Source organism: Spea bombifrons, chromosome 1 (assembly GCF_027358695.1).
Source record: "Spea bombifrons isolate aSpeBom1 chromosome 1, aSpeBom1.2.pri, whole genome shotgun sequence".
Classification (NCBI taxonomy): Eukaryota; Metazoa; Chordata; class Amphibia; order Anura; family Pelobatidae; genus Spea; species Spea bombifrons.
In genome coordinates this window covers 100842542-100863903 of record NC_071087.1, presented here as the reverse complement: position 1 = coordinate 100863903, position 21362 = coordinate 100842542, and the positions used below count along the sequence as shown (strand labels likewise).

The window sequence follows — 21362 nt, the reverse complement described above, 5'->3', positions numbered from 1 at the left end:
ACCTAAATGTAACAATAACACTGTCTGTTAAATATAAATATCCACGTAACTAGCATATGGCCATGAAAAAAATAGACTCTGATATTTTGCGTTCACTGGAAAATCAGTGATCGGTATTTGATGGTGAAAATTACAACTGAAATGAGCAGTAGATGTATGTTGGTTTCATATAGAATGCCCGAATGCATTTGCAAGCTGCATTGTACATCCAGCGTGATGCTAAGAGGGGATCTCTGTGAAATTACTACACACATGAAAACAAATAAAGAGCACGCCAGATAGACTGTAACACTCTAGATAAATGGGATGTGTGGTAGTATACTGAAATAGCATGTGTAACTGGAAACAGGGGAAGAGGGATGGAAAGGAGGGGGGTGAAGGAAAGACACAAGGAGACAGAGAGAGGTAGTTTCTCTTTTTCTCATGTAGGCTACCCCTCTCTCATTTAAAACAGTGCAACCCTCCCCTGAGCAGCAGGCTGATTGCTTCCATACAACCACATTTGGTATGCATGAGCACTGCTGCTTCAAGAAAGGAGGTTGATTTTTTTTTTTTTTAAGGAGGATCAGAAGCTGAAGAAAATCCACTTTTCCAGCCTTCTAAGTTCGCAGGAGCATCAGCCGCACGGAATTGCTACAAAGCCGGCGTGGACTTGATGAATATGGGATGTCAGAATTGCAAGGGCTCTTTTGTTCTTTAAAGGTCTCTGTAGGTTTGAGATACATTTTCCCATTGGAATATCCCTAAGGGTCATGAGTCAAACTGATGCTCCCCGGCCTCTTAACTGGACCATTCGAAAGCTGTGCCATGCTGCCTTTTTACCTTCTGTCAGACTTCTCAAGGTAGGGCTGATATCGAATGATATTGTGAATATTATGATCATTTTATATTTTGCTGTCATAGCTTATGACAGCTGCATTTCTATATGATAACTTCACTACTCAGCATTTCACAAAGCACTAAGGGCATGTAACGTGATTTTCATACCATTTCATGAATTTGTGAACAATGATCTAGCTTTCTGTACTTATCTCTGCACAACCCGAACCATCAATGCTACATACTTTCATCATTTATACTCAGGAGCTGAAGGTGAACGACTCACAAAACATGGTTATTTTTTAAATCCTGCAGGACCTTTGCCATACAACGACAGTTATGGGATCAATGCAAAGGGAACAAAAGACTGTCACAGTAGATAAAACGCTTATTTAACACCTGGGGACAGCAGGCACAATTGAGCTATGAAAGGTTTCTACTTCCACTGTGTCTCAAGGTTTAGACGGTTATTGAAGGGAGTTAACCTTTTCAGTTATAAAGAAGAACGTACTAAAAGAAGATAAAAATCAGTTATTATTACTTAGTGGCGAAGACGATAATGCTGAGGCATTCTATAAAATCTCTCTACTGTTATTTTCCTTTTTTCTTAAGGTATTTATAACCAAAAGCCATGCCTTATAGTGTATCTGTCCAATTTCTTTATGTAAACCTGTTCCAGTGGTGGAGTAATATGTATAGCGCTGCGGAATATGATGGCGCGATATAAAACAATAATGATAATGCAGCTCTGCGGTGTGCTATGGGTTAAACCTGTGATTACTGAACGAAGCAGATGACTGTTATAAAAAATGCTGACTGCTACCAGTCTTGAATATTTAACCGTCCCATATTGAGTTTTTTTAATGATGTAAATGTGACGTTAAACTGATTTCATTATTTTTAAAAATACGTAAAAACTTGATCCGAGATTCATTTTGGTGCCTTGTCTTAAGGTTGCAACAGTTGATCTGTGTATGGAATTCAATGACATATTTCTAATTGAGAATAATACAGCCTTGTCAAATATAAAGTATCTTGTTTGACTCCTGTGTGTGTCACTACGCAGGCTCCTAGAATGCTAAAAAAGTAGACATTAGTGGAAAAAGATGGGGAAGCCTCTTTAAGAGACGCGTTCAGATAAGCTACAGATGTTCTGAACAGCATCCACAAAAACTAGTGTATGCCTGGTCTCTGACAGATGTCAGCACGTTAATGACAAGAGGCTATTTCAGGGGACGCATGCTCACGATGAGGAATTACAGTAAGGGTGGGGGAAACAGTGACATGCAGAGTAGAAGGACAGTGTAATCACTTTCAGGGTGTCCCTCATAATGACACTTGCCTGAAAGACACATAAATCATGCATAAAGACTGCAAATCTACAGAGAAATCAGATAATAATTAAGAAGAAAAATGGACTTGAAGGACAAAGAGAATTGAAATATTTCTCTATGAACGTGTCCTTCAGGAAAACAAATGGTCATCATAAATATTATCTAACTATGTAACAAAGATAATGACATTTTTCATAAATAAAATGCTTGTCTGTACATGAAATGTCACAGTGTATTTGATCAATCCCCTGTGTTGGAGTTTATTAGAAAACCTGTAGGTTTACTGCTATATTTATTGGTCCCATTTGAATACCCAGAATGCACCTGCTCAGATGGTTCCTAACTATGCCTGTAAGGCTGTCGATTGGAGATTTTACTCCAGCATTTGGTACAATCATTATATATAGTACATATAGCACTTAACTATACTACTCATCTACTCATACCCAGGAATATCATAGGTAGTTTCCAGTGGCTCTTTTCGCATCCCCCATCATAGAGTGGCAGGAGGGGTTAGGCACAGACAGAATCCATTGGCACCACCTGGAGATGAAAATACTTTTATTAGGAGCCCAGCACACAGTTGTACCTGGAGCTTATGGGGCAAGATTAGACATTTCTAATATATGTACAAAATAAATCTCAGTCATCTAAATTTCCAGCCCTGAAAGGGTTTTCAGAACAAGACTTAATGATGATCAGTAATAGCAAAATTGCTTGTAGAATTGTAATTACAGAAACCATCACTGGTTTTGACCTACAAGGGCCCAGCTGGACATGCCTAAAACAGATGATGTTTAAGTAAGGATCTTTGCCAATTTTAAGAGACTTATATGCCAATATAAGTGAGATGCATGTGCTCCAGCAGGGATATCCAACAATTGTGGCCTGTTTGAGACTCGAATCCTCAATGACTGCTATATGCTTAATTATCACTGATAACTTGGTTTATTTTATACTATCATTGAACTTCATATAAGCATCTTAATCTTTTAATATATTTTTTAATAATGCTTGCCTATTATAAACGGTCCAATGGTCTCCTGATCAAAGATGTAGTCACAAAGCATTGAACCATCATTAGCCAGGTCTTTACTACGCTGTGTTTTGTCATTTTCTGCTGCGAGATGCATTTAAATCTCATCAGCATAGGTGGGAACTTGTGGCCTCCGGCTACCTGGAGCCTACCCTTCTGGGACACTGCCAGGACTGCCCACTGACAGTCAGTGGGCGGTTCCACTGACATTGATGGGCGGTCCCACTGAATTGAGGGGCAGCCCCACCAAAGTCAGTGGGCATTCCTGCTGACATCACCATTTAAAGGGGAAATGGTCAGGGAATGGGGCGTGTCAGGATCCTCCTCCCGCGACCCAGAGGATTTGGGTGTTGATCTGGAGAACCGGAGAAGCGACACTTTTCCCGGAGTTCTCTGGACCAAACCTGGAGTGTTCCCAGGTATGCTCAGCCTAGAAAATGGGTATTTTTATTTACATATAAAGTATAAAGTATATTTACATATACTTTATAGTGATATATATATTGCAACAGGTCTTTATATAACATGCCGTATTAAATTCCTAGTCGTGGGGACAGCTGCCTTCTATATATCCAGAATAAGTAGGAAGCAGTAGCTCACCCACCGGTGATCTACGGCTCATATACCCTGGTACCAAACTTGTGTAGGCCTGCAGTCATTGCTTTTCCATTTAAAGTATGCCTGTTCCATCTTTGCCCCAGAAAGCTTGTCAGTGCCACAGTCTGCCTGTGCTGTCTTATATATGCATTCTCATATACATACTCCCTCGCTTACCTTCCCACTCACTAGCTCACTCCCTCTTGCACCCCCTTACCTCACCCTTAGCTTTCTCTCTAGTGTTCACACGCTGTACGAGCAGCCTCGCTTTTACAGCGGAGTCACCTCTGCCAGTCAGTGCCGCACTGGATATGTGCCTATGAACGCTGCCTAACCTCGAAATTTCACGACTACCCTGAAGGCCCTGGGCAAAGGGGCCAATATGCGTTCAAAATCAAGCATTTATGCAATGCAATGTTTACCGCAATCATAGCAGATTCTGAGTTAAGAGACCAAAATGCCACATCAAATAAACTAATGCTTAGTACAGAGACTCATGAATTATAATATATAGTGACTATAGGGTTGGTGAGTTGCAAAATTGCTTGTGTGTCAGCCTATTTAGCATAAATACTATGCCAATGTCACCACGTGTGCAAAATCCGCAGGGTGTACTATTAAATCCTCAGTAGTAATTTAGACCATTTATTTTAGGACATAAAATAGTATGTCATAACTTCCCTGCATACTTGCTGTTTCGTCTTTTGTTTCTCTTTTTTTTTTGCCAAAATATCAGTTTTTGTTTACAGTGTATGTCTGGAAGTATACATAAATGTATATTCCATGTTAAATGCAATAACCAGAAGCACATATAGTTAATGTTGTGCAAAAATGTATTTTTTGACTGGTATAAAAAAGAATAGACATCATTTTAGCCTGTAGAAGTGATAAGTGCTTGTGTGTCCAGGAGGAAATCTGGCGCTCAATGAATTATAAATGTTACGTAACAAGTACTGGGAGGACTTTGTTCCTCAGAATTCCTGTGGGTGTCTTTTTGACCTCAGAATATCTCCTGTTATGTTAGTAGCTCTGTTCCTTTTCATGATCTCCAACTGCTTTTCACGATAGGAACGAGACATAAGACTAAGCTTCTTGACAATAAAGGACACTGACACAAATGCAATAAAGAATGTTTACTGCAAAGGGTTTATTTTTCTCAGCAGGGAAATGAGTCATCATTACCATTTTCTCTTCCATCTCAATCACCTTTAAGAACAAAGAAGAACATTTTTATTTACACACCAACTATTTCATGAGGTCCGTCTATCGGAGCTGTCCAGTTCAGCCTCTCAGGCTTCAGGAAACATATTGAGCATCCTGGTACAGTGGATTTGTTGGCAATTATGTGGCTTGGCATGGCCCTACCTGACCAACTCTGGCTTTTTTTGCCTCAGGTTTTTGGACTGGCCCATCAAAGGGGAAAAGTGTGATGTAGAGTTGTACCAGCTCAAACTTTTCTTCACCCTTGTTAATGTGGTCATCTCGCTTCTATATTGACCAGTATAAGGACACCTGCTGTCAAGAGGATGAGCCTACAGTAGTTCTGCAGTCACATGGCTCAACAAACAGGATTTGGAGTCTAGCTCCAAAGCTGGCTCATATACTTCTATTTACTATATTGATTAATATTCATCTGAAAAAAAAACTATGTAAAGTAGAATTAAGTCTGCATGTTATCATACCAAAAATGATAGATTACAGGTCCACTCTAATTAAAACTAGAGTTGTACATTGAAGATGATTTTGTATCTGTCCATTGATATGCTGTCATTTCTAGAAAATACTCCATATTTGAGTATGGTAATAGTGAGGTGCCTATTAGAATATATAAAAGCACTTATATTTTATACCCACTCATTCTTCAACGTGTTACATCCACTGGGCTGGCCATTGCCACAGTACTTCAAAGAGTAGAATGAAGCATGTTTCAAAGCACCAGATGATGAAAATGACTGCCTCTACTCTCTAGGGTACTTTCCATCGTGTTTGTGATGGATCAGAGCAAACCTAAAAATATCGATATGTTGAGTTAACTCTTTGTTGGTATCATTAAATGTTGTTGGCGCCATCCATGATGCTTTTTTTGCAGGTAACCTTTGTGAATATTTGTCCTTGAAAATTCAGAAATGCCAAATGACCAAGAACATAAGAAATCCACAAACTGCGTGCAGACCCAAATGTTTTCTCAGTGGAACACATACATTCCTTATTGATTCATGTTTAATTTTAAATTTGGAAAATAATTAATAAGCATTGCTGATTAAATAAAACAGTACAATATCAACAATGCCTGAATGGAAAATCTAGAAGAACAGCCTCACGTGCATCTATAGCGAAGAGTTTAGTCAGATTTTTTTATCTTTTACATAATTTACTAGAAAGGAAATTACAAATCCAATTCAAATTCACATTTGTCAATAGGGAAGTGCTATGCTTCTCTCTAAACATGGATTGTAAATTATATTCTACCGTACTAGAACATTGGAAAGGCCAATTAATATGCAAAATACATGGTTTTACCAATAGCAACTGTAGATTATTTTAATGGCGCACATTCATCATTTTAATTGGCTTTGAAATGTGTAGCTCAATCACCTACATAAGGGTCACTAAAAATATAATCAGAAAGAAAACGTAGTAATACAATTATATCAGATAAAGTCATAAAGAGTGAACAAAAATAACGCTAGGTTTTCTATTATGGTTCTCTTGCAAATCCCTGTTGCTTGCTCACCTGCTGATCCATACTGTATATGTTGTGCTAATGCCATAATCTCTCCCTTGGAGTGTCTGTGTCCAGAATAGCAGGGACAAGGTAATGGAAATAACCATGCTCCACCTATCCACTGCCCTTGGACACTCTATCTAAACCTACAATACAATGAACGTTAAGTGAGATGGAGGGACTGGATGAGGGCCATGCAGAATATTGTTGACAATCAAATTGCACACCATATAATTTTTATTTCACTTGAAATGCCAATCATTTACCATGCTGAATAGGGTGATACCTAACATGGTTAAGCACCAGTCTCAAACTTGTCAGACTAGGCCAGAGTCCATTGGCTTCATTATGTTAAGGTATATCTGGTGGATATTTGAACATGAGTGGTATACTCTTCATTTGTAGGATTTAAAAAAAAAAGGAATATGAGCTTAAATAACCTGCTACCTGAACACCAGATAAAATTGCTGAATTCCACTCATCCAGAAAGGAAGGAACTCCAGAGAGAGGCTTAAATAGCCAGCTATTCAGTTACATTTTGTATTTTCGCAAAAAAACTTCCTTATTCAAGATTTTAAATACTTGAGTGCCAGAAGCTGGCAATGTTAAATTAGAGATGGAGCAATCATTAATCATATACAATCGGATATAACGGGTTATTTATAAAGGGCAATTTTTGTACAAGTCTTTTCATGATCCTGCCCATTGGTTATTATGGTTAACAGATCATTTTTTTAATTTAGCACCAGAATTGCCCTTTTTAAATAACCGTTTATAAATATGCACCTGCCTTGTATTTATTGTTGCTAATTTTATTTTGAAAACATCATTATAGAAAAATGAATACGCTTATGATGATAGTGGTAAATTTTATCAAACTGTATCATTTGTTGGAACTCGATATATATATATATATATATATATATATATATATATATATATATATATATATATATATATAAAATATAAACAAATAAATAATAACTCACAACCACATACATATGCTGTATGTTCACTAACATTACTGCATATCAGGTGCAGTGCTTTAATTACCTCTCTGTTTTTACATTAGTTTGCAGTTGAATCAACTAATGTTATGCTTATTTAAATCAATTATATCCCTCTTGACTATGAAAATCATCTTAATAAGGCTGAATTCTGTTATGAAGCTGAATAATTGTTGGCAGCATTTTTCTGCATAAAAAGTGCTGACCTGTTTTCACTTGTAAGTAATGTTCAGCAGTGCCAGATTCATAGAGATGTCTGTGCAGAGAACTATAAAAAATGTTTGGGTAATCTCTCCTAATCTGATTTGACTCTTGCATTGCTCTAAGCACAGCAGTTCTGAGGAATATTCGGCAACTGGATTGTATTACTCAAAATTCTGTGTTTTTAAATCTAGGTTAACATTTATTCACTAACAATATTTGAGTATATATTTTCAATGTGTTAGCTATTTTACGCATTACTTGTTTAGCTGCTTGCTATATTCGTCTGCTCTATTTATATATAATATTGCCAAAAGAAAACAATGAACAATAATTACCTTATCAATGACAGCGAGATCTATAAAAAAAATAACATCTATACAGTCCAGAGAGCAACCGATTTTTTCATTTTTTTATTTATTTATTACTGGACAGGGGCAGATAATATACACGGCTGGCAATATGTGTGTAATCATTAGCTTGGGTAATCCGTGCTTGGTCCAGCTGCTTGATAAAGTAAGATGTTGTAAGGACATAGACTTGGCAGCTGTGATTGCATCAGAAAGCTTTGCTCTAGAATTGAGAATCTACCCTGATAAACACTGAATTTCATGTCACTTCCTAGAAAATTAGGGTGTTTTTTTTTCTTAGTCTTAGAATGAGGTAGTTCCATTTGCAGACTTCCACCAAACATATTCTCTTCTCATACTTATTGACCATAACAAACAAAATGCTACATAGTGTGCTTGGATAAAAAATGTAGGGTTTTTTTTTTTGAAAGCTGATGACCTGTATGACATTTTTGTTTCATTTTTATTAAATTATTTGAGATTTTATATTAGAGTATTTTTTATATTTTTAATATTCAAGTTGACCTGTCAGCTAATAAAACAACATGTAGAGGTACTAGCCACAATTTTAAAAAGCAGACAAGATGGCAAAAAGAGTCAAGTTGATGTAAGTTGAAAATACCAAGCAACGCCACAGACCTCCTATATGTCCAATGGGGTAGAGAGTACTACAATAATAAAACATTTCAGAGCAGTATTAGGCCCAAATATATCTTCCCTCACCCTACCTACCCCTTACCTCTAGCTGCCCTAGGTAAAACCAAGCACCCTTTGGGTGCCAACATGATGATATTGATGTCCTTCAAGGGCTTAATTTTACTGTTAACCCAGTCATAGGATATTTCATTATAAATGGACCCTCCCTTACAGCTCACCATGATGGTGAAGGTAAGTATAGTTGTAACCTATACCCCAATGGCTTATTTCATTACCTCCTTTGTTAATATGGAGTCCAAGAGAACCTGGGTTTTTTCAGCATTGAAATGTAAACTGATTTAACTAAATTTGAAGTTTAAGGTAATGACATGTCATGTAGTCACAAACATGCATATTAGTGAATTTACAAGTTGTTTTGTGAGAATGCAAAGGAATGCAACTGAAGTCAAGTGTGGTCAGTTGAGTTAACCCTTAACTCAAATAAATACTTCTTAGTCAGTAGTGTTTATTAGCTAGGGCTACAGTTTACAGGAAAGTTGTAGTTTGAGCTATAGATTATGAATGTTTATCAGTGGAAAGTTTCTGTACACATGATAGCACAGAATAGTAAGGGGACTTTGAAGAATTTTCACAGATTTTATTATGCATTTCCATGCAAACTCTCTTGCCAAGTCAAGCCTTAGTGAATACACCCGAGTATCTAACCAAATAAGCACAAAATGCAGCCATTAATACTTAGTACTGAAGTAAATGATAAAGCAAGAGACAAATAGGAGTCCCTTACCATGTAAAAACATGTATTTTTACGAGGAAATTATTTGAGCAATGTGAGTAGTAAGTATCGCAGCTTAATATCTTCTAAACAGGATATTATCAGCTGACATTAGATCTCCTGTATACCATGGGTCATTTTGGGGCTTATAAACTAAATTAATTGGTAGTTGAGCCGAGTCAGTAAAAAATTCTAATTTCCAATTGACTGCAAACTGGACAGCAAACCTACTGAACTTCTTGACATTTAAGTTAATTACATGGGAAACTTGCATTTTCATGAATTACCAAAGTGCTGGCAAGTTTCACTTGATTTAAAAATCTGAGTTTAGACAGTGTTTATAACATAGCTGGAAAAATTAATGTAGGCTTGAACCAAACAACCAAGAATGCCAGTGTTGAATATTCACACTTTAGACAGCCTAGGAGCTCAACTATCTTTGGTAAACAGTTATCTGTTTTGTGTACATTGCTCTATCTGCCTATTGTGCATCATTATGAATGTATTGGAGCATTATAAGTAACTTTTTAAGGATTTATAATAATACAATGATTAGCCTGGAACAATGGTAAATAATATAACAGAGATTGAATCCTCCCACTTGAATTCAGGAACAAACCGAGACATGAGATTCAGTATAATATCTGAGAGGACTACCAGGCCTTGGATTAAAATTTGACATTTTCCCAAGAATTTTTTTTAGCACACTTCATCACGGCTAATACAGTAGCCACCATGTCTTGAGTTATTAATAAATACTTTGACTTTGTTCATTCTGTGCTATGAACATATAATGAATATAATGTTTGCTTCAGGTGCATTTCAGAGATGCAAAAAGGATGCCATTAGTTGATCTACAGCATTTGATAATAATAGCGTTGGAACTGAAACTCAGCTGGCTCCAAGAGAAATATTTTCCTTGCCAGAAAGTTTACTTTCTACTTTATCTTGTGTGCATGCTGTACCTTTTTTTATCTGATTAGTAATTCACACACACCAAGCAGAGGACGTTAAAGCATTTTGAGTGTTATCTCTGAGGTACTGCTGATATTTACTTAGCGCTTCTAATGAAAACAGCATGCCGGCCAAAGCTTTGCAGATGATAACTTCCCTAAGCAAACAGCCTTCGAATCCTTGTTGATGCGTAGCTTGTGTTTCAACTAACTTGCTTTTTTCAATCCTGCATAATTTTAGAAATGCTTGAAATTAAATGATTATTGAAACACTTGCACTTTTAAGAATCTCTATTTATGTTTATTTCTTAGCTATCGTTTAATAGTACACTTTATAATGAAACCTTATTAGAGTTAGAGTTCCTACTAGTGGTAGCTTGTATTCATCGAATCCTTATGGTTTCACAGTGTGGTTCCCTAAAGAGAAAAATGATACCACTTCTAGCATACCTATACCCAGAGCTGGCCTTAAGTGTTCTGGCGCCCTGTGCGGACTACTCCCATGGCGCCCCCAATCCCCCCAAAAAATAAAGGAAAAAAATCTCCCTCCTCTGCCCCTTCTCACTATCTACCACCTCTGCCCCTTCTCACTGCCTTCCCCCTCTGCCCCCCTGCCCCTTCTCACTATCTACCCCCCTGCCCCTTCTCACTATCTACCCCCTCTCCCTTTCCTTACTTACCTTGTTGCTGGAGTCCTGCGGTGGGAGCAGGAGGCGTCTGTCTTCCCGCTTTGCCATAATTCCGGCGCCCAGCATGAAACGCCGGCACCGCGACGGAGTCACGGAGAGTGAGGGGCGCCGATCGGTTGCTGAAAACTTTCACGAGCGCCCCTGCCCAGGACTTAAATTAAAACACCGGGTTTTTTTTGTACAGGTCCCACACCCCTAAGGCCGGCCCTGTCTATACCCGAAGTATAGGGCATTGCAGCACTATATACAATATGTGTTTTTATAAGGGGCAGGCTGGCTCAGGGGTCTCGCAAAGAAACTGCCTCCAGCTAGACCAAATTCTTCAAGAAACTTGGGCTGACTTGCTTATGGATATCCCAACTTAAGGACAGGCATCTCAATAATTTTTAAGCAAGTATTCACAGAATTACTGACTAGTATTTGGCCCTCAAGAACTGAAGTTGTGAAACACTTTCATAGGCATAGTGGACAGGGCTGTTCAGATCTCCAGGGTACCTTACATGGTTCAGACTGGGCTTTATTTTCAGCATGGTCACATCAGGCTGACAATCTAGTTTTAGTTATAATCTGCAAGAGTTGCAGTTGTGGAAGCATCAATGTCTATCCCACCAACCAAGTTAGAAAGTCATGTGTGATCCTCACAACACATCAGACATTAAGGTGTATGGGAAATGAGTAAACTTATGCCCATACATACAGCTTGCCCTAGCACAGGCAATCTGGATGAATTATAAACAGTATCATTATTTAGAATGTATTTAATCTTTAAAGTATTAGTTTAAAAGGGAGACTTTTTAATTTCTGCAGACAAAAATATGTTTTTTTAATTGTATGGCTCTTATCTAATTTACATATCTCAAATAAAATGTTAATTGGAACGCTGTAACCAACAAGATTGTAAATATATTGAATTCTACATTCCAGCGAAAATAAATATGTAGAAATACACATTTGATTTCCGATTCTTCAAATAACTACACTTCTGTAATGTGAAATATGTTCTCATATTTGACTGCTTCAGAGCTCAAGGGTTCTTTTTTCAGAGCATTGCTGAAAAAAAATATGTTGCATTTTCCTGACAGCTAAAAGATAAATTGCTGCTTGGTGAGTAAGTATCTTCGCCCTTGCATATTAGTAGCGACAAGCAGTAATATGTATATTAGGAATTAGAGGAGATGTGAGGTAATCTTTTATAACGCACTTAGAATATCCATCTATTAAGCCTCCAGAATAAATTAATTACATAAAGATAGGACATTTTACAGATAGCTGGAGCCTCAGCAGTGGCTCACCAAAATAATTAGATGTTTAAAATACACTCAAAATAGCAATGCATGAATCATTTACATTAAACAGCAAATTAGGACTTGATATATTTTTAGTCACTATATTCTGACACATCTTCCTGTTTTTTGAGCCCTTTCACACTGTGTTGGCTGTGCTGTGTAATATCACTTTGGTAGGTTGAGGTTTATTTATCATCTGAAGAGCATTAAAAAATACAGAGTATCCTTTTCTAAGCCACATTTTGATTTTACTTCTTCATTGTGCTAGCCCGGGTCTGCACAACCCCAATCCTCGAGGGCGGCAAACGGACCAGAACATTTGTGCCCGACAGCAAGTTGTTTAATGAATTCATAATCGAGATGCCTCTGCTCACAGCTGGGACATCTAAGAATTGTGACGTTGGGGACTGGAGTTGTGCATTCCTAGTCACTTTTCTACTAGATGTACAGGTCAAAAGTTATTCAGCTACCATTTCTTTATCTTCTAACAACATGGAGATAAAACCTATAACTGGATGATGTGCTGGTTGTATCCATACAAACTATTGAGCCAATGACAGAAGACTGGACCCCCAGAAAGGTCCACATTGTCAAATACATAAACAAAACAAGAGTATCAGAGGCTAACACCATTTTAATTAAAACAGGCCATTTTATCCTTAAAATGCATAATTTTATTGAGGAATGAAAAATCGGGAAGCTAGTCGCATTTAGGTAAGATAATTAATTTGACTTCTGCCTCAGCGATTATTTGATTGTTCAATTTAATGTTGCCCCATAACGTTACTCTAAAAAAAAAAAAAAACAATAAGCGTCTGCATTAATGTGAAACATGAGGTCTCCTGGGCTACATGTAGACAGTGATAATTCAGATATGTCTGCAAGGCAGTCTGAGGGTATAAATAAGCCATAACTTATAAATAAGGTATGAGAATTGACATTTCAGGAAGTTAACAGCATAACTAAGTATGCAAATAAGCAATTTTGTCCACTATTATAACAAATTTGATCTGATAAGTCTGATTAGTCTCCCTTTTTATCTTGTGGGTCACCATGTTGATGTCATTGTAGTGAAACCACCTTGTGTTCAGTGTTTATGAGATAATGGTTAATTAACAATGTGGAAGTACTTTTTCCAATAATTTATTTACCAAAGTTTGGCCCAAACAAATTCCCATAGGAAGGACAAGCTCAGAGGTCACTCGATGCAGCGCTGACCTACTAGCTTGATTTTCTTGAAAGTTTAAAACAACAGGGAATTGTGCGTTCATTAACCCCAGGTTGTCTTTGCAGTTTTAAGATGACTCAGGTTAAACATACACATAAATGAAATACTAATAAAACAGACGACCTGTCCTCTCCATCCTTATATGTGGTTCAGGTCATGGTATATAAACCTCCTTGCGGATTTAAGAATGTCAGATCATATCTCTGTGTGTCAAATCTCCCAATGCTCATGGTAAGTATATAGCAGCACCAACTGATTTAGTTGTCACTTATTGAATAGTGTCTTAGTAATGAATTGAAGTTGACATGAGAGTTGGCCTTGATATCTTTGAAACAGTTCCCTATTATATTTCCGTCATTTATCCCGAGGTCAGATAAATATCTCTCTGGGTGCACTGTATACTCACTATGACATTAGCTTCTTAAATTGCAAGAAAATACGGCAAAGAAAAACTTTTCTAAAGCTAGAGCATTTTCTATATGTTTTCAAAGCGTATGATAGCCATAGGTTCTTTAAGAAAAATAATGTTCAGTTTTAAAGATAGAAATATGTACAAATTTGTTTTCATTTAAGGGTGTACCACTGTACTATAACTGTATTATTATTATTGCTGTTGGCATTTGAATAACATTCTTTATCAATATCGAATTTCTCTTCTTAAAATATATTTCTTTAAGTCATGTTTTCGCAAAACAGTGCATCCCGATCTAGGACAATGATCCCAGCTGCCCCCTCATACCTTGCCCAGGGGATTTTACATAGTTCAGTGTATAATTTGACAAGCGCTAAAGATTTGCTTTTTGGGTTATTTTTTTGCTAGACTTATATAAAGTATATTAGCAGAGTGTGCAAGCCCTGGGTCTTTAAGTAATTCAGCTGGAAAAAAAGATCAAGGTTTTCAGCTGACCTATTTTTTAAGATGGTGGATTCTCCTTACTCGTTCATTTTAGGCTAGTGCTAAGTACAAAATAAAGCCTTGTGGAACTGGAGTCCTGTAGTATGGGTCTGGTTATGTCCCTTTAATTTATTCCAAACATCTCCCCAAGTATCCCATGCAAAGTTTTTGAGTAGGCTGCTTGGTTATGCCTCTTTTTAATTAATGTTTGCCATGCCTCTTTTTCAACTCTTTTTTTAATGCCTCTTTTTTCAACTCTTTCATGTTTAGCAGGCAAGTTTGGTATTTGCACAGGCAGACTGGATTGGAACACCAAAAGAAGGAAATGTTAACTCAGGTGTCTCTTAACATTCTTCTAATAAAAGTTAATTTTAGGCATTGGGGATACATGTTGCATTTAAATATTTGTATATTTAGCCTTTTTATATTGTTTCTTTCCAAGGGCTAGTTATATAAGGTAATATTTAGTGCAAAAGATATTTGCCCTTCTGTTCTCCATAAATACAACTTCCCTTGCAGTGCCCATTCCTCGGGTTCTGGAATTCTTTTAGATGTAGTGAAAAGTGTGCCGCCCACATATTCTCATATTTCTATTTGTAATTTTTTTTATTCTTCTCATCCTTTCTTTGTTTTAATACATTTTTGGATTGTTGTTTTAACAAAATATGACCTCTTCTAACAGTGCCTTTATGGTGCGATTTCTTAAGCAGTTTTTAGCTTCTGTCAAAGCTGTAGTATTTTCTTATATGCCGGTGTAGGCGGACTCATTAGTTCATGTTTAAGCTGATTAAGCAGAACAAACTCTCAAAATATACTTTTTATAATAACTATTATTTTCTCACTTCAGGCTAGAATATCTTTTGAGGTGCGTGTGAATATGAAAAGAATAATTTATGCTTGCATGAGCTGTATCTGGCTTGGCTAAATATACTGTAGATACTTACTAAAATTAATTCAAGTGTTTGAAGGCAAGTCATCTTTAATCAAGTCACAGTCGGAATGAGATGTTCCATATGTCGAGGTGGAATTACTATATAACAGCAAATTGCACTTTTTGATAACTTAAGAGGCCAGATAATATACAGTATGTATGTTATATGATGATAGGTATCTCTAGGGTATGACAAGCCCAATTGTTAAAGAATATTCCTCCAACATCTTATTCTATTATACACATATATAGAAACACAATTTGTGGCCAGGGGTGTCACTAGGGATGGGCTAAGGGTTAGTAGCGTCTGAGAAAAGGGGAAAAGAGGGGGAGTGTGCTTGTGTGCATGAATGTGTGCATGAATGTGTACATGAATGTGTGCATGGTGTTATAGTAAGTGTTATATTGAATAGATGGATGCAGTGCTGGGCTGCCCTACTTTATAGAGGAACTAAGAACACCAATCTATAGAAGGGGCCTTTTTCAATGGCCACTTTCCAGGAGCACTGGAATATATAGGGTTTATTTTCTCTAGCTACATCTTACATGCAAAATATTAACACAATATTTATTAAATATGTACTATTCAATGCATATATTAAAAGGAATCACAGAAAAGAGGTGTATGTCATAATTACCATTGGGCTTTAATCTCAGATCTTTTTGGAACCTAGCACCTACCCTCTAAAGCCCTATTATGTATGATGCATGATAGTTGATTTGAACACTTACCAACTGAAAAGTGAAAATCCCCATTCTAATACTGATTCCTACATTGATTAAATGTAGTGCTGTGGAATTATTGACATTTCCCATATAGTACTGCATTTTTATATCCAGGCCCTGCACAGATCTGAAGAAAAAAAGATGGTTACTCGTAAATACAATGTGATGCTTGAATCAGGGACATTTATGCATGAGTGGTTTACAAATAAAAGATTTTGGACTGCAATGTCCTTTTAATGTTTCTGACATGATATGTTTTTTCATTTCTATAAAACATGCTTTAGGAACACAATCACTTTAAAAGAGAGTTCTATAATACATCATAAGATACAGAACGAAGCTTTGATTCATTTTTTATACATCTCTACAGACCACAATGTACTGAGAATAAACATAGATAGTTTTATATAAACTTATTTTCTAAAATGATCATCTACTTAAAGTCATATAATGAAACGGCAAATACACTGTTTTAATCTAGACCAACATCTGCCGAGCGGAATGTTTCTGTAGCCCTTCCTAATGTATCATTTCAGAGCCTTATTACAGTTAACCTTGTGCTGAACTACAAAACTACAGAACTACATTATATTAGGCAGGTCCACACTCACAAGGTAAATACACCATCGCCGGGATCAAAACATCCTCAACCAAGCACTCCATCTCATTGGTTTATACTGCCTCAAAATCAAAATATTCTATAAGCTTGCAAGCGCATGGGCCTCTTCTCTTTCTCTTACAGTAGTTCTCAACATGGGTCAATTATTGTCAATTTTGTATATTATCATTTTAAATGTTATTGTTAATTTTTACTGCCCCCTACTGCAATCATATTGTATTCTTAAATCCCTGCTGATACTGAACTATACTTTACATAAACCCTTTAAAGATAATTGGTTAAGGTTCGTTTAAGGCTCATATTCCTTTTCTCCAGTGGCTCTGATGGTCCTAAGCACTAGAACTGCATGAAATGTTGTGAAGTCCACCTTCTCTGAAATTAAAGAAGAGTGTGCATCCAAGGGGCAAATGCAACTTGTGTGCTGGTTCAGTAAGTATCTTTGGGGTCTGCTTTGGCTTTGTTCTGGCTCTCAACAATTCACACTAATACTCAGGTTATATAATATACACATATACGTAATAACATTATTTATACTACCTTGAGAAGTGTTAAATAAAACACAGTCCAGAAAATAGTGTAAGACTAAGGATAAATATTCTTAAGGTTTGGGAGGCTGATAGAGAAATGTGTCACTCTGAATATCTTTCACCCTGAGCTTATTTGAAGGATCATACAAGGTTATTCCTTGATTTTTTCTTGCAGTTTAATGAGTGGAATTTCACTTGAGGAAGTAGTATAAATAATGTTATTACGTATGTGTGTATATTATCTGAGTATTTGTGTGGCAGGTATTATAGTTTATTTTATCTATAACACAAGCCTCACATTGCTCTTAAATAGCACATTTTTGCATGTTTTTACATTGTAGCAGGCAGGTAATGGAACCACATACCATGTGACTAAAATTGTCAAATACTTCGCAGGAAATGAGGCTACATTTCTGTAAGGTATTCTGATTGGAGTTTTGTTTCCTGTAGGAAAATACAAGCTGATTTTTGAACTAGGCATACCTAGCCCCAGTTCGGTTAGACTTTTGCTTAATTTAATAGGGAGGTCAATAGGATGGTGGATGACTTTAATATTTTTCCTATGGGGAACTGTTATTTTAAGAATGTTTTCTCCAGGGCTCTGAACAAAGCCTGTGCAAAATGCCACTTCCAGAGCAAGTGAAGGGAAGTTTCCTCCTCCACAATGCATTGTGGACAGTGTCTATATCTGCACAGCCCCCTGGCATGCATAAATGTCCTTAGGGGAGGCCTCCCTCAATGGCCATCCATGCAATGTCTATATGCCTGTTGGTCTGCCTGCTCGATGCCACATTAGCCCAAACAGTCGTGGCTGTGGGATGTTCTCGACAGTGTCTTTGGCTCTGATGAGCTTGTGGATCACACAAGGTGACCACAGGTCTGGTTTAACTCCATCCAGTTGGTGCTCCCTTACAAATTTGCCCAAGTCCGAGTAGATCCAGGGCATAGTCCAATTGTAAGGGACAGAGCTGTTTCCAGCAGAGCCTTTCACTACATCTCTGAGAGTCCTGGGCACGCAGTTGCACACAAAGAAAGCCCTCAACATAGTAGGGATTTCAAGCACGCCTTAAACATAAATCTAAGCAAATAAACCAGATATTGCACTGTAATTAGTGTCCACTGTTGCCTGCTGGAAGTATGTAATGCAATCCAGGAGTCCACCATCTATAACAGGAAATACAGCCTCCAGGTGCCCCCAAGTCTCAAGTCCCGGAGGCTCCCATGACACTGTGGTATAGAGTATATAGACATCTGGTTGCTAGCATGATAATGCGTGTCCTGATAAAAGTGCTGCAATTAAAGTTAGTTTAGCATCAACTATTTATTTATCCTGAATGTATGACCGTGACCAAGGTTCAAAGTTTCTTCGAATTAATAGGTAGATTAGATGAACCCAATAGTTGTTAAATGCCATCAGATTTTCAGAATTCAGTATTCAGAAGCCATTACCGCACAGTACATTTGATAACACCTGTAAATCACATGGGGAATGCTGAGGCAGTGTATATGAAACCAAATGAACAACATAGCCATCCATCATGGTGTCATTAATGCACTCTTACTGTTTATGTTGGTTATGCCTTCCACTTACAGAAGGATTTACTGTGACAAGTGCATCTGATTAGGTTTTCTTGGTATATGATTACATTAATAAATGTGCCTGATCTCCTGCGTGAGATTTAAAGAGGGCAGATTTCACACACAAATCATGACCCCTTTCAGAATGTTGATGTACTATGGCTTCAGAAAGAAAGAAGTCATGTGTCAAAATGATATGGTTACCTATAAATCACATCATCATTTCTTCCGGGAAAAGACTCAGAAAAGAAAAATAATTAGCCAATGGTCAATCATTATCTTTGTATTTGTAGTACAAAGCATGGAAAGGTAACCACATTAACGTTTATAAAAGGTGTGCAACATCTATAGGGTACAGGGAACTCTTAAACCCTAGGGAATGTTTAAGGAAAACCCGCAGAATTGTTTTCTTTAAACATTAAAATTAAGTAAATGTTTTCAGTTATTATTAATCATATATTATTGTGCTTTGAATCTATGTGCAAATTTGAATACATGAGCATATTTTAAGAAATATGTGTCACATCCCTCAAAATCTTCTAAGCCTGGCTTCCTAGTTGAAACAGTCACAAATTATACATTAAACTGATATGTTAAGCATGGGGAAGGCACAGAAGATGCATATCAGAGTATTATAAATCCAATTACAGCTGCCTCATAAAATCACCCTTCAAAACATAACCAAAGGCAATATCTTTTATATTATTGCGTAATAATGCAAATGTACATGAGCTTACATAAGGAAAAACAAATGTCAATGTTGAGGGCAATTTTTAGTGCTAGAAAGGGTTTGGCTGAAAATCATTTTCAACAATGTACAATCTAAACACTATAGACTATGTGTATTAACTTTTTTATTGAAATATGTATATTTCTAAATGTTTCTCATGTAATCTAGTTATGTAATTTAACGAACCATCTGAAATCTAGATCTAGAGCTTACATGAAAGAAAATTTGCCATTATGTAACAAAAAAAATAATAAATTACCAATAATGCCAAAATTTACAAGTGATCTTATAATCACAGCCCAACGAGCACGGACTCCAAATCTAAAACGAGGCAATCCAATGAGATCAAAGTAATTCCACGTTAAGTTTCGGTCAGTTAAATAAAAATGTGTAGAAATCCATGTTAATTTTGTTCAGTATGTCAAGGTTTGTTAATGTTATTGTCAAGTTTGTATATAGTTTTTTAATGCTATTGTTCGTTTTCACCTTCTATTATAATAGTTCTATGGAATCTTCTGGCAATCTAACAGTATAATGTAATTGCAAGTATAATGTAGAAATGTAATGTGCTAAGATCCTTGAAAACCGAAAGTCTTATTTCATTACACAAGGTTTTTCCTTTCTAAATTAATTATAATATAAAGTACATATATGCAGATTTTTTGGAGTCTATGCAATGCAGTGGTTTCCTGTATTTATTGTATTAAATCATTAAAAATCTACCAGCATTCAAAAGGATGAATAAAAAAATAATCAGAATTTTCCCCATTTTCTTGGTATGGAGAACTAATACAGATTTCATATATTGCTTGGCTTTATGCCTAAAATGTATCATTAATCATGAGGGTTGTTTAATTAAAATGCTTGATACAGATGTATAAATTTTCAATGTCTTTGAAGTAGTCTGTGTACATTTTCCTTTCACTAAGGTTGATACATTTCTGGCATGAAACCCAGACAACAAACTATACATAATTGGTGAAATTCCCACTTCAAAAGCAAAAGTGGACTTCTGCCAAAGAAATTGATGCATTTGTAGCAAGCAGATAAACAAAATAATATAGTACTGATTAATTTGAAATTATTCTAGCCTTGGTGCCCGAATAATTATAATTTTAATAAAGACAGGAGGCGAGTATTTTGCATATCTTCCTTTACTCTCACCAACAGCAGCAAAGAAAGAGTTAATAACACAAGTGAAAACAACCAGTAGAAACAGTACATAGGTGGTATATAAACTCCTTAACTATCTTCCTCTTCCTCTTTCGTCCGCTGTGAACCGGAACTGAAGAACGCAGCAAACCATCTAGCAACGTAAAACCGAACCCAACACTCAGAACAGGGGCTCGAACTGGAACCAAAGTCAAGAGCAAGGCGACAATGCACTCCAACTGGGAAACAGAACCGCTATGACACGGAGATGGTATCAAGCTGAAACAAAGAGAGAGACATAACAGAACCAAATTCTTCACAAACATGGTAAAACACAGTAGAACGAGCATCACTGACAGTCATCACAAATCATCAAATGCAACGGAGCAGACAAAACCCCAAGAAAACACAAAACAAATTCAAACCAGGCTTACTTACCCAGAGTGTACACCTAACCATCGGGAGGGTAGGGAGGGAAAATACTCGCCTCCTGTCTTTATTAAAATTATAATTATTCGGGCACCAAGGCTAGAATAATTTCAAATTTTAA

General features: G+C 36.8%; 1 protein-coding gene across 3 annotated transcripts in view; it reads left to right on the top strand.

Annotated features, from left to right (window-relative positions):
* The first annotated feature begins 626 nt into the window (after positions 1-626).
* Positions 627-21362, top strand: part of TRPM3 (transient receptor potential cation channel subfamily M member 3) — a 108020-nt gene continuing 87284 nt past the window's right edge. For 2 of the 3 annotated variants that reach the window (XM_053466610.1, XM_053466602.1), the window contains exon 1: positions 628-842. In XM_053466610.1, the coding sequence (XP_053322585.1) occupies positions 753-842 (90 nt within the window). In that variant the 5' untranslated portion in view covers positions 628-752. Of the gene's footprint in view, positions 843-21362 lie in introns of all 3 variants that reach the window. The other variant, XM_053466593.1, reaches the window with a different exon arrangement.